We start from the raw sequence: 14,716 nt of genomic DNA, 5'->3' as shown, positions 1-14,716 counted from the left end.
CACACACACACACACACAAAATCCACTGTGATACAAGAGCCATACATCTCCTCAGGCCCTGTTCAGAGTCAGGACCGATGACCTCTCCTGCACGCGAACCCACCCTCAGGGACTCCTTTAATGCTTATAGCACAACATTTAGCCAAAACCTGCAGCAGGGATGGTACCCCCGCCCCCACATAAACTCACACACGACGTATACATGTGGATAGAAAGAGAGTTGTGTGGAAGCAGATCTACTCTGGGAGTCACAACCTTCGCTGCATCACACCTAACCACTGCCTTTACCTGCGGGAACACAAAGCAGGCACACAAATAAACGCAGGTGGGGGAAACGCTCCTCCGGCGCTGATGCTCTCCTGAGGGCCGATGGGAGACAGCTGGGCATGTAGCAGACAGATTCACATGCTCCTGTACTGACATGTTACTTTTAATACGAGAACATGTGGAAGTATCAGAGAGCAAAGATTCGGTTTCATCACAAACGGCTTGATTTCTCCTGTGGTTTTTTATCAGGTTAAATCTTCTCTCAGTGCCTCCCATTGTGGACACGAGTCAGTATATCTCCTGGTGTTTACGTTTTCGCATACGCTCATGTTACAACAACGTTTAACGCATTTTGTTGGGATTTTATGTGGTAAACCAACACAAAGTATTCAATAATTGTGAAGTTTGTGAACACACATTGTTTTCAGTGGGATTTAGAGCCGGACTTTGACAGCACCATTCTTATGAATGGGTTTTGATCTAAAACATTTCTATGGAGTCCCTCTGGGGTTTTGTGATTTTTTTTTTTTCTTTGTAATCCAAACCACTGATTGAGGGGATTTTGCAATAATGTTCCCCCTCTCTCATGGAGAACAGAGTTTCACCGCCTTGCTCTGTTATTTGAGCTGATGCATGACGGTAAATGTGACTTTTTGTTTCTCATCTCATTGATTACAGACAACAACTTGACATCACATTAGGCTAAAGCAGCAGTGGAGTAGAAGCAAGAGATACTGCCACCTGGTTTCTAAAGTAGCAACACAAAACCCCAAATCAACCCAAATATTTTTTGTTTCAAGTCTGCAAAAAAAAAAAAATCCCCAAACAATTCTGCATTGGCTCTAAAAATGTGGGAATCTGTTGATTTTGTGTGAATTTCCGTGATTACAGAATTGCATAAAACCAGAAGGATTGTCTGGTGTAGTTTTGGCTTTATGTTCAGGGTTTTTGTCTTTCTGACAGGAATTACTCGCATCAGATTTTATTATTAAAACTACAGGCAGCCTAAAACAGCGTAGAAATTCAAAGCCATCGTTCACAACTTCTCCTTCTATTCACCGATTGGCTCAAACAAATTGACTGGGAATAATCCAAGTCAGAGGGAGAAAGCCCAGACTGTGCTAGAAATTAGATTTTTTTTTTTTGAGAAGAATTGCGCGTTTATAAAAACATATAAACTCCTTTTGTAAGCTCTCAAATGTTTGACAAAACTCCACAGTCCTCCGTTTAAAATCCTTTCACAACTTCAAAAACCACAAAGATGAGCGCGGCTTAATCCTGTCTGGCTGAAGCAAATGTCCTGGAACGGATCTGTAACTGGTACGCTGAAGGTGAGTCGCCGTCCGAAGCAGGCAGCCTGACTTTTACTCAGACAGGTGATGGCTGCTTCTGGCCGAAGAGCATGATGATTTTTGACACAGCAGAGAGCAACTGGAGGATCTTTAAGAGGGAAACCAAATAAAAGGCGAGCAAAGCGCGCAGAATCGTCTCAGGCATCTCTTTTTGCCACCGTTAATTCCTGGACTGCGCGGTAAACAAGTTAATATTTAATATCTTGTCTCTGCTCATTCTCAACGGCAGAATTTGATTTGTGAAATTCATTGCGAAGGACAGCCATCTGTGAAGAATGGCCGTCCTTTCCCCCCCTCTCAGCCCGATGCTGGACAGAGGTCGATGCGCTGCTCACGTCCAACTGGGCGGCTCACCCAGTCGCTGCTGGACTGGACAACAGCTAATAATGCCGCCAGCGTTCTGAGCGCATGAATAAAAATGTTAAAAACCAAATTAAATTTAAATGAAATACAACAGAGTTCAACAGTGGGTTGAGTTTGTACGGTTTCATTTGAGAAAATTGTGTTAATTAAATCACATATGGGAAACGTATCTATTTTTTATACTATTACATCTTTATGTTTTATTTACATTATTCCTCTGAGTGATTGATATTTGCTTCAACTTCCTTTCCTCCTATACTCTAAATTTATGATGGAAAACAGACTAAATGTCAGCAGCGCTGTGAAGGCCCAACGGGACCGAGTTCAAAAACTTCAGAGGGAGAGGAGGGGGAATACGAAACTTAAATAATTAATAACTGGTAAAGTGGATTCCCACTGAGCTCATCTCTTCTTGTGATTTCTATCGGACAGATTGGCTGGAGTCGTGCACTATTTATCCCCTCATTTTCCTCGGACTTCAGTCAAGCGCCAAGCGAAATTACTCACAAAACCTGTTTGGTAATACATTGGAATAGCCGCGTTTTTCTGCACGGCAGCTCAAAATGTTTTTGGCTGAAAGATTGAGAGTGTGATTTGGTTTTTCAAAAGCTCAAAAAAAAAAAAGACTTTTTGGAGGCATTCACATACAGAGCTTCCCAAACTCCACTCTGGAGGTTTTGTTACCATCTAAGTAACAAAACCTCCAACTTTACTCAACTTTAACATTACTTATTACAAGAAACTGTAATTTCAAAGAATTGCAGGTGAAGGTGAAAACCAGTGGGATGCTAATGGCTAAAACTAGTTTTCTTATTTATGTTTTGTTGAGCCCAAATCCTCAGCTGCCTTCAGAGCTTTAGATGGGACGTATTTGGAAAAGCTTCTCTCCCTTATCTCGTTTTGTGTTTTTAATTAGCCAGAGGGTCAAAGACCACACTGTGAGTGTGAAACCTCCGAGATCCTTGAGCTCGCTTCTTTGTCTTCCCACAGCAAATCCACCGACCTTCTGTCTGACATGACAGCTGACAACAAAATCAGCCAAATGCTCTGAAGACACACGAGATCCGACATGTTTCGACACGTGCAGAAAGAGAGGTGAACACTTGGCCCCGCAAACTGAAAGGCTATCGGAGAAGCTCAGAAATCTGCCTCTCTCTGGACCTTGGTCTAAAAATAGATCCAACACAACAAAAGACGTTGAAAAAAATTAGCCCTGTTTACCTCGTGACACGTGTTTAATTCGGAGAGACAAGCATCTCTAAACGTTGCTGATCTGCTAAGCGGAAAGTTTTAAAACACCAGAGCAAAGTAGGTTAATGCCAGACAGCACATCACTAAGGTCCTGTACTGCAGCACGGCACATTTGGTGCACTGTGTCACTGGAATTTGACCTTAGAACCTCTCCAGCGACATTCTGTACAACATAGAATATAGGCATGTAGACACATCAGGCCAACGGAGCGCGGATATCTGCAGCCTCGTGTCAGGTCTGCTAAGACGAAATAACAACTAAAGGGAAGCGACAGAGGTGGGAAAAAACCTGTCAAAATGGAGGAATGTAGACAAATTTCAACAATGGGTGGTTTTCTTGTGAAAAACGAAATAAACAATGTCACATGGCTGGCAGTGGCTGCATTATGTTAGCACATATTATAAAAATAACTCACTGAATAGACAAGAGCAGGAGGATGTTCACTGCATTTAGATGAGACAAGAAAAGTCCATTAGAGGTAAGTGATACCGCGAATTTTTGGTATCGAGGCAATACCGAGTAAATACAGGACCAGGATTCCCTATGCTGATACTTTTTACTTAAGCTTGATGTATCATCCAACTTCTGACCTTGTGGTTTTTAATTTGAATTATTTTCAAAAAAATTGGACTACAAATTGGACTGGATGTCTACAAAATATTACGATAATATGTCAACATGACAGTAACAGTAAAAAAGCAGAACAAAAGTGCGAGCGTTTTTCATCAACAAATAACAAATCAGTATCATATTTGAGGTAGAGTTGAGAAACTAGAATGGAAACTACAATAAAATTTCAAGAGGGAGTCTGAAACTAAAGTATTGATCCGACATTGATACAGTCTTGGTATCGACATTATTGACATTTTGAGTTGATTAGTGAGATGCAACGGAGAAGGTAGACATCTAGTCCTTAGTAATCATGGATAAAATGCCCTACCATCATGTAGCCTACATGTATAAAACAAGTGGTTAGTAAAGTCTGGTGTGAACAGCTCGGTTTCTAACTTAACTATTTCTATGAGTTAACAAATTTGCCACTTCCAGAGGGAAATTAGCTTGACTTGAACAAGTAGAAACTATTGGGAAACAATCTCAGTCACTCCGTTCGATATTCCTTTTGCTCACTTCGACGTCCATCGTGGTTCAATACAATTAAACAGACCAAACACAATATGCCACCAAGCTGGTGGACTCCTGTCATTTCGGAGTATTTCTTTTTCCAATTATCCTGCAAATCGTAATGTCACCAGCAATTTTTGTTTCTAAGGGAGAGAGCAGCGTGTTGAAAACTACAAAATGTTTCAAGAGTCAAAGAGTACAGCTGAGGTGACATAGAAATATAATGCTGGTTGTGAAAAAGAAACAAATAAATAAATAAATAAATAAAACAGAGGACAGTTAGAGTTCAGCACAAGACACCAGATCAGTTTGAGGCCACCCTGCAAAGCTTTGTGCTAATGTGACTCCGCTGTGACTCGCTGCCCTTGCCACGACACCGTCAGTGGACGAAAACAGTTTCAGGCCACCGCGGCTTTTGTTCTCCGAACTGGCACATTCGTCTTTCGGCTCTGACAATAAGCAACCGGTTCTCCTCCCTGGTGTCCAGTAGAGGCCGATGCATTTCCTCCCGCCGCGGCCGATAAGATGGCAACGGTTGTGCACGACTAGCACTCGTCACTCTCGCCCTGCAATCTGTTCCATTTGTGTTACTGCATGGAAGCTCCTGGACAGCAGAGCTGATTCACTCAGCGTGTGCGTGTGTGTGTTTGTGCGTGTGTGTGAACTTTTTACAAAGATAAAGTGGGCTGAAACTAAATAATGAAATGATCTGAATATATCTAAGATTTCTTGCATGTTTAAGTTCAGATTTTGTTAACATATGTATGTTTGTCTTTGTTTATGCTTGTGGCTTCGACTGCGTGTGTTTCAGTGTGTTGTCGGAACGAGGTCCGTTTGTGTCTGTGTGTCTGTGTGTCTGTGTGTGCGTGTGTGTGTGTGTGTGTGTGTGTGTGCGCGTGTGTGGGCTTGCCGCAGACATCTCTCATCCATTAGGCTTAATGCTACATGACAGTTCTGGATCACACTGCTAACTATTCACGGCCACTCTCCTCACCGCAAACATACAAGCACGCGAGTAGCAACCTATGCTTCTTTAGTCTTTGCTTACGAGGAGCACGGGCTGGAAGAACTGCTTTTCTTTCTGAAGGCTAAAAATAAAAAAAATAAAAAAACATTTTGTGTTCGAATACAACACCACCAGCTGCTGTACAGGGCGCTACGTGAGTATTTGACTCAGTGTCACTGTTGGGTTCCTTGGGGAACTCTGTACTATAAAGCAAATGGCCGTGCATCAGGTCACAGCTGAGTGGCTTTCTTCTAAAAGGATTTCTCTGAACTTGCAGCTGTTTTCTGGTTTCCTTCACTGATTATATTAATGAGCAGTCTGGGGGCTCAGGAAAAGAACACGACTTTTATCGAGGTGTTTTCTAATTCAACGTGAGCCGAGTTTACATTTGATATTCCTCTTATAACTTGGAGCAGAAGATTAACATTTCAAAAGCTCAAGTAATACATGAACTACAATCCCAAACCCAACAGGAGGGAGAGCGAGAAGGAGGAAGTTTAAACCATATTTTCTCTCTGGGTGATTTTAAAACCATAAGTCAGTGACCATAACATGCTCAAACAGAGATTTAAAGCAAAGTGGCAATAGCAAATGAGGTGGATTAGCAGAAACTGATGGTGTCATGGAGGACATGTCACCGTTGCTGCCCGAAAACAAAGCTGTTAGCAGGTCATGAGACCATCAACCAGAGTGGGGGCCTTCAGTCAGAGATCTCTTTAGATTTGTTGTTGTTGTGAATGACTGTCCACAACAACTCTTTCAAGATACTTGGATGATATCATTTTGGGATAAATAAAGATTTTTTTAATATTTGAATTGAATTAAATTAAATATAAGAGTTTTCTCCGGGTTTCTCAGCTTCTTCAAAAAGCCCCAAAAACATTCAAGGTAGTTAATAAATGGGTCACTTTTGTTGTCCAGGTGTGGGTGTGCGTGGACAGCTGTGTGTCCTGTTTGTCTCTGTAAAAGAACAGCAACTTATCCAGGGGATGGATGGAGAAAAGCCAAGGCAACATGTCATCTTCATCCCATTTTAATGCCGGCTGCCACATGATTGGCTCATTTGCTGTTGAGTTAGTAAATAATAAGGACTTATTTGCCTAATGAAGAGGCCAAAGAGTACATTGAAAGGGTTTAACACCTTTATGAATGACATTACAACCTGTCTCATGACAAAGTGTACAAAAGAAAATGGCATATTTTATATGTGGCGCCCATGTGGTGTATGGGTTGGCAACAGGAGTGAGCCTGTGGCAAAGACAAACTTTGTTCAGTCAACTGGCAATAATGGAGAAACAGGGAAAATTGGATAGCTAGCCGGCTAGCCAGCAATGTTTATTAGCAGCTAGTTAGCGTAGCCTCAACCGCCACAAGTCACAGAATGTAATAAAGATGTCTGCATGTGACTCAAACTTTTGCCTGACAGAAAGTCCCATGAGAAAAAAGAACCTATGAGATTAAATAGTCCTGCCACGACAAAATCTAAGACCTGATTAAAGTACTTAAGACCAACTTAAATATTTCCTAGTGTATTTCAGGCCTTAATTTTATATATGTGAATTTAAGACTTTTTCAGGATGTGCGGACGCCCTGTTTGCGCTAACATCAAATAAACCAAAACAGGAACCGTGTCCTTCTTGAGCACCCAGAAAGAGTTTGGTCCATTAGATAATGGACTGCTGGCTCCACAGAAGGTGATGCCAGCCATTTTCTCCACGGCTGCTTGAAGTGACCTAGAATCTTCAGCTTCATCATTAATGCTTGCATATCAGGACATTATGTATTCCCAGATTCAGAGAGAATATGACTAGATTTGTGCCATCTCATTCTGGCACCGAGATTGTTGTTTCAGCCCACATATGAGTGAGCAAGTAAGTGGATACTCATTCCTCCTGATGCCACACACCACAGAGAGAAACAACTAGCAGAGAAAAAATGATTCATGTAGGACAGAGACATATCCTCAAACACTCTTCAGGAAAAAAAAGAAAGAAAAGAAAAGCACACCGAGCCACCAGGAGGCAACGATTGCTCATTTCAACCCTCGTTGCCTTTGAGTCTTCCTTTCATTGTCTGAGTACGTCTGTCAGCGTTAGCTCTTTTTCTCGACACTGTGTTTTCTTTTTCTGCGTTGCTACCTCCTCTCACTTCCTTTCCCATCTCTTTCCTCTGTGTGTCAGAGTCACTGAGGTGGAAGTTCACACAAATGGCTATATAGGTCAGAGTACGAGCGGTGAAAATCTTCTGTCTGAACATTCACTAGTGCGTCTGTGTGCGGCAGGAACGCCGTCGTGTTCTGCCATTTGTACGCCGATATTACCAGAGCGCCACGGCAACACAGTAATGTACTTCCGCACCAACGCAGCAGGGGTCAAGGGAACAGGCGAAGAAATGGAACAAACACGTTTGTACTTTACAGCTGTAGCAATAAAATAAAGCTAAAAAACCAGGAAACAATGGTAATCCCAACAAAAAAATGATTGAGCTCATGCGACTTTTTTACCGTATTTTCCGGACTACAAGTCACTTTGGAGCATAAGTTGGACTGGACGCATTTATCCATCTTTTCCTTGTTTGAAATCCTGTTCCACCAATCACCTCTTACTATTACCGAAACTAATCAGCTGGCAGACAGGTGAGCCTGGATGATTTTGACAAATTGTGATGTTTATTGTTTTTTTCCCCCAGTTAGTGACTGTATGATGTTTTTTTGTGATGTAAAGCACTTTGAACTACTTGACTTGAAAAGCCCAGTTCACTTATTGACATATAAGAGAAAAATCCAGTCCACAGGTTCATCACAAAATGATTTGCACGAATCAGTTCTCCAGCAACAGTTTACCCTTGATTGTGTTCCACTCATTTTCCAAAGTCAGACTGAATGCTTTCAGTTTTGAGGTAAAATACATGCCTTTTCCCCAGGTTGTTCTGTATTTTGTGCATGCATACAGATGCTGATGATGTGCGATCTGGTTGTAAACGCTGCTGTCATTATGGATATCTACAGGCCTTGTGGGATTAGAAATAAAATGAGCACTCTGGAGCGGCAGACTGCTCCGAGTGCCTGCTGTGCTGTCCCGGCCGGTGCATTAGTATCAGCCTGGGTACGAGCATCGCAGCTGGAAATAACCCCCCAATATGACAGAGAAAGTTTTAGAGAGAATCAATAACCCAGCCTCGCATACATCAGAGGCTAAAAATAAACCCAGGCTCAAGAAAAGTTAGCAAGATTTTTCTTTTTTTTAACATTAGTGGAATATCACCAAAGTTTTGCACAAATTTGCCCATTTTTCAAAAAGACCTTATTCAAAATAAATCAAGACATCAAAACGCTCGTATTCTGGTTAAAAGAAGAGAAACATTAACACAAAAAACATCTGGTTTTAAGGTGAAAACATTTGTCTTATGATAAATAAAATTTCACAAACTTAAATGCTTACAGGCCACTAAAAGAAACCTGGAAGTAATGAAGAGACCCCGGCTCTCAGGCTGGAGTCGAGTTTTGACAGCCGACTCACTCGTCTGTTTGACTCAAAACTCATGTCAGGATGCTGGTGTGTATGTCTTTATGTATGTGCCTCCGTGTCCAAAGGCAGCAGCCTTAATCTGGAGCACGAGGCTGACAAGACTCAGACAGAGTGACAGCCGTGACCTAATGCGTCAAAACGTGCACGCACGCACGCACGCACGCACGCACGCACGCACGCACGCACGCACGCACGCACGCACGCACGCACGCACGCACRCACACACACACGGAGCCCGACTCACCTCTGGAGCGATGTAGTCCGGAGTGCCGCAGAAGGTTCGTGTGAACACGTCCTCTGCCATGTTCTCTTTACACATGCCGAAGTCTGCGATCTTAATGTGACCCTCTGCGTCCAGCATTACGTTGTCCAACTTCAGATCCCTGAGGGAGGAACGGATTATTAATGGATCATGTAAAGGGGTACAGGGAGTGCTTTTTCTTGTGCCAGAACAGAAAGGTTGCATCTTTCTGACATACAGATTCATGTTTTTGGTGTTTTGTACTAACTGCAGCAACATTTGTCAATAATGTCCGAAAAAATTTTCAAAAAGCAAATTCAGTTTACGGTAAAGGCGTATGGGGAAAAGAGAAAACAATATTAAAGACAACATGATGTTACACTGTTTCTCATCTTTCTATGTAAGAAAAAAGCAACATGTGAACCTGCTTCTCAAAATGGTAAAATGAAGTCCATTTATTGAAACATCAAGTCCTGTCACATCTACTGCGTGACGTGTACATAGTCTGGTCTGTTTTGTTTTTCATACACAATGATTGAGGATGAATATTTAATGCTCTACCGACCGTCTAAATGCTCCCAGAAGGTAAAATAGTAAAAACATAAATCTGATAGTTCTCCTATTGGAACTCCTTCAAGCATTCAGCATCCTGAGCTGAGTGAATCTTCATTAGAGCAAGCAGAGACTGCATGACATAGCATGGCAGGAAATAATACTTTATCATGTCATTGGTGTGGCATTTTAGCAGTAATTCCAGTATTTTATACAACACACCACGCAGATAATTTTTTTTAACATGTCTAAAAATTGTCTGCGCTTTTATCTAGAGCAGTGGTTCTCAACCTTTTTTGAGGTACCGAACTCCCCAGTTGCATATGCGCATTCACCGAACCCTTCTTATTCCAAACCCTCCACCCCCCGACCCTGACACACAAAATACTTTGTGGTATTCTGATTTAGTAATGTAATTATATTAGCGGTGTTACCACCATTACACCACTAGAGGCAGTACCAACCCCGAAAAGATGCGACTAAGGAGCAGATTTAGACTATAGAGTTTGGTAAAAACTGTGAGCTTTGCTGAAGTAATTAAACACAAAAGTTCAAATCCATGCTGAGAGTGGAGCTCCTTCAATCAGTGCTCCTCCACAGCACTGATTAGCTAAGCAATGTAACGTSWTCCTCTGCAGCAAGTGATGGCAAAGCGGGGCGTCATCACGACTTTACACAAGTGTGTCTTTACCTCCGCGGCAGAGGCTCCACCGAACCCCTGAGACCGACTCACCGAACCCCTGGGGTTAAATCGAACCCAGGTTAAGAACCACTGATCTAGAGGTAAAACTCTATGTGCTTCCCTATCAGATACAAGAAAAGGTGCAGCACTGTGTACTTGTTTTACTGCTACATGAGAATTCGCACTTCGTGTGCTGCTTCTCCTGAGTTACATGAGAAACCGGGTTTAGTATTCGTCTAATGACCACATTGTTGTTGGATTCAAACCTTTTTTTTACTTTATTTTTTGTCAGTGTTTCTACCACGGAGGCCAAAGAGGACTAAGAAGGTCATACATTTAAAACAAACTGCTGAATGAATTTTACATATTTCGCAGACCTGTAAATGACTCCTTGAAGATGCAGGAAGAATAATCCCACTGCAATCTCTGCTGCATAGAATCTGAAATAAGAGACATTTATAGAATTTGCCCCACATGAACAACAAGCTCCCACCAGCAGAACAAAACATTTAAATAGTCTGGAATCTCCTGAAGGTGTCTTACACTGCTTGGGGTTCCTTGAACTTGCCCACTTGCTGGATGTGGTACATGAGATCTCCACCGTTCACATACTCCATGACGAAATACAACCGGTCCTACAGAGAAATACGACAAAACAGATAATTCATTAGAAGCTACACAATAAGTGTCGCATTAAAGCAGCTCTAATCAAGTTCAAAGCAGAAACATGCGGTTCGGCTTTAAAAAGTTGCGAGATGTCCCACGCCGCTACGACAAGGTGACCCGAACGGCACACAACAAAACGGCTTTGTGAAAGAAGAAAACAACCCACGCAGCCTTCTGCCAGAAAATGTTCTCTTTATTTTAAACCGCTGGTGTCTTATTGCCTGTGACAAGTTCAGCCTGACCCCAGCGTGGCACACTTTTGATGGTCCCTAAATAAAACAAAACAAACGGAGCTGTTCCACACAGCAACAGAGACATGCTGACAACAAACTGGACTTTCCGCCTGGCTCGGCTTCACTGACTGCTCAGAAACGAAAGGGCCTCGAGTCATATTTATACCACGTCTTCACCGAGTCCTGGCACATCGCGAAATTCGATTTTCCTCTCTCGGTAACGGGTCACAAAAACTGAACATTCTGGTCGCAGACGATCACATGCTGCCTCAACATCACTGCTATAATTTTTTTTTTTAAACGAAGGAAAAAGACTTGTTAATTTCAAAGATCTGACACAAAGGTGCAGTTGTAGACGTTTGCACATACATGCAAATGCTCCGACTCTTTAGCCTACAAATTGGGGCTCGTTTATTTTTACCGTCTGGTTCTTTTAATTAAACCTGTCACATGCAACCTCTAAAACTTTTTTCTCCCCCCCGACTAATTTATTTAGCTAAAAGCCCCGTTCTGAATTAATCTGACCTGACCTGGGTGGAGGCGTATTGTTCAGATGCGCGTCCAGGGGCTATTTACGTACCACGGTCTGGAAGCATGAGTGGAGCTGCGTGAGGAAGGGCGGCTTGTCCTGCTGGGCCAGGACTCTCTTCTCCACCATCGTACACTCCACATCGTCGTCCTGGATCACCACGTCCTTCTTCAGGATCTTAATGGCGTAAAGCTCTTCTGTGGTCTTCATCTCTGCTAGCATAACCTTTGAAGAAGCAGAAGTAAATAGACTGACTGGCGAACTCTCCATTACCAGAAAGTCCAAAGTTTTTTTGTTTTTTCTCCCCTTTATTTTTGAGTTGAGGCATACTTCTCACCTTCCCAAAGCTGCCTTTTCCGAGCACCGCAAGAAAGCTAAAGTCACTTAGCTTGACCTGGTCCAGGCTGTTGGAAGGGTAGCTGCTGGGGCGGCCGTCGTCCGTCTCTGAGATCATCTTCTTTCCCGGGCCCAACTTAGCTTCCTGCACCCGGGACACAAAATGCAAAGTGTCTGACAACTGAACGTTTTCAGAAACGTAACAAGTACAGGGTTTCAAGGAGCCACGTCCTGTCACAAATACAACAAAACTTCAAGAATATCACTTATTTTCATTTGTTGTCATGAAAATAAATCTGATATTTGATTTCTCTGCGTCTGTTCCTTCATTCGCACCACAGTTCTGGTCTACAAGTTGATATACTGTACTCAGCACAGGCATGGATAATGCCATAATTTGGGGCTTTGAATGACTTCTGAACCATTTATTTTTACAGGGCAGCATGGTTAGACCACATAGAACTGAAATTTGTTGACGGATTCTGCTTAACTTCATGCATCTCATGCTGGTTGATGTCAGACTGATCTCTCCTTTCTAAAACCAGTTGTGTTTGAGCTCATTTTCCACCAATTGTGTTCAAGTTTTAACTACCTGAGCCAGACCTGCACCCTCAGATGAAAAGAGATTTGGTCCAGATGTTGAGGAACAACCCAAGAAAGGGACAAACCTGCCATGAACCGAAAACTCCTATAAACGCTGGTGTCTCTGGTGTTTTATTGGAGGATTTTGTGTGTTTAACGTTGACGTTATTAACCTGCACTGACCAACAAGAAAGAAATGCCTGATTTGTGTCAGCGTGTTTAAACTTGACTGAAATTTGCTGCTTCCCACTCGATCAAGGCAAATTCCATATTATTCCAATTATTATTTCTTTTATCCAATGAGACAAAAATTTAGTATTTTGGCAAAAGTGGAACCAAAAATGTTTGGAGGGATAAAAATGAGGCATTCAAATGTAAACAAACAATAAGCATCAGGCATGGTGGTGGCAGCATTTCACTGCCATTGGTACTGGAACATCGTGCAAAGTTGGGTGGAATAAATCTTCCACTCCTAATCAACAGGTAGAAGATTGAAACCTGGACACAACAGGGTTTTCCAAAGGGATTGATGATCCCAAATCAATAAAACTGGATCTGAAATGGATAGGCAGCCTAACACCAAGCCTCCAGTGATAGTCCTGACCGCATCGTTCTTGAAAACATATGGGCTAAGCTGGGTCCATACCTGAAAACCAACCAATTCAAATCGGCTCTTTAGTGGCTCCACTCAATCGTGGCTACAAAAAGAGTGTGACTGAGGTCCAGGTTGCCAAAAGACAAAACTTCATGTATACAGTGTGTATAATTGAGTCCCTGTGTAGAATTGACACAATAAATTCATAATGAAATTGAAGTTGTATAGTGAATAATCATTTCACCCTGGATACAAAAGTACATTAGAAGCATCTTGTCAACATTTCATTGATGCCACTGATGAGTGTATGTAAACTTTTGACCAGAACTGTGCCTGTCTACTCAGTTACCACCACAAACCACTGGATGATCAGCGGATTTCAAAATGAAAGGTATGAAATGACTCACTGATGCCACTGGTATTATGGAGCTGATGTGCTGCATGATTAATTCATAACCGATCTTAATACATAGCTTAGCCTTTATTTAAAAAACAAACAAAAAAAAAACGGTACACTGCATGTGCTTGTGAAGCAAAAAGCTAATGATACAGCACATCAAAAATAATGCCATAAATAGATAAATGAAGACCAAACACAGCACTAGACATGACTGAATCATGGTAGAGTAAAAGTGTTTTATTACTATAATCAGAAAAAAAACTTGTAAGAAGTTTTATGCTATTTTGTGTTAATTTTAAGTTTCATTAACCACTTTATTTGACTAAACCCTGTAGTTTAGACAAGTTAAAACATATTTTAGCACTACTTGTTTCCTGAGTGAACCTCATAATGGTGCTAAATTCTAAACTGATACTAAACAAGATCCTAAACTGATTCTTTACACCAGTCCTGCACTTTACTCCCTTCACTGGTTCCCAGGACATATCAGAGTTGATTTTAGTCTTTTAATTGTGTTTAAAGTTGTTAATGACATTATGTGACCTCTTACAAACACATTGCCCAGTCAGAGCTCTTGGGTCTGCTGACCAACATCTTCTAGAAGTCCCCGGGTCCGAACAGTCCGAACAGTGAGGTGACCGCATCTAGCATCTAGAACGATCATTACTTTCTGAATTGTGGACCATTGATGATCTGATTTTGTGTAGAGCTAAACTTAAAGTGCATTTACCGTATTTTCCGCACTATAAGGCGCACCGGATTATAAGGCGCACCGGATTATAAGGCGCACCTTCAATAAATGGCCTATTTTAACACTTGTTTTCATATATGAGGCACACCGCATTATAAGGCGCATAGAATAGAAGCTACAGTTAGAGTTGCCACCCGTCCAGTACAAATGTGGATGTGTAATAATAAAGAAGTGGTCCCTGAGTACTTTATATAGTAGGCTTCCCCAGTCATCGTTTCACTCACGGTGTTGGTGTTGCGATATTGTGCCCAACTGCTTTC

The 14,716-nt window shown here is 41.9% G+C and overlaps 1 protein-coding gene across 2 annotated transcripts in view; it reads right to left on the bottom strand.

Annotated features, from left to right (window-relative positions):
- Positions 1-14,716, bottom strand: part of prkcaa (protein kinase C, alpha, a) — a 141,440-nt gene that overhangs the window by 21,679 nt on the left and 105,045 nt on the right. For both annotated transcript variants that reach the window (XM_008420254.2, XM_017305920.1), the window contains 5 exons: positions 12,130-12,273; positions 11,844-12,017; positions 10,908-10,999; positions 10,742-10,804; positions 9,134-9,272 (listed from right to left, as the gene is read on the bottom strand). In XM_008420254.2, the coding sequence (XP_008418476.1) occupies positions 9,134-9,272; positions 10,742-10,804; positions 10,908-10,999; positions 11,844-12,017; positions 12,130-12,273 (612 nt within the window). The remainder of the gene's footprint in view (positions 1-9,133; positions 9,273-10,741; positions 10,805-10,907; positions 11,000-11,843; positions 12,018-12,129; positions 12,274-14,716) is intronic.

This window comes from Poecilia reticulata, linkage group LG1 (assembly GCF_000633615.1).
Source record: "Poecilia reticulata strain Guanapo linkage group LG1, Guppy_female_1.0+MT, whole genome shotgun sequence".
NCBI lineage: Eukaryota > Metazoa > Chordata > Actinopteri > Cyprinodontiformes > Poeciliidae > Poecilia > Poecilia reticulata.
This window is presented reverse-complemented; position numbering and strand designations above follow the sequence as displayed.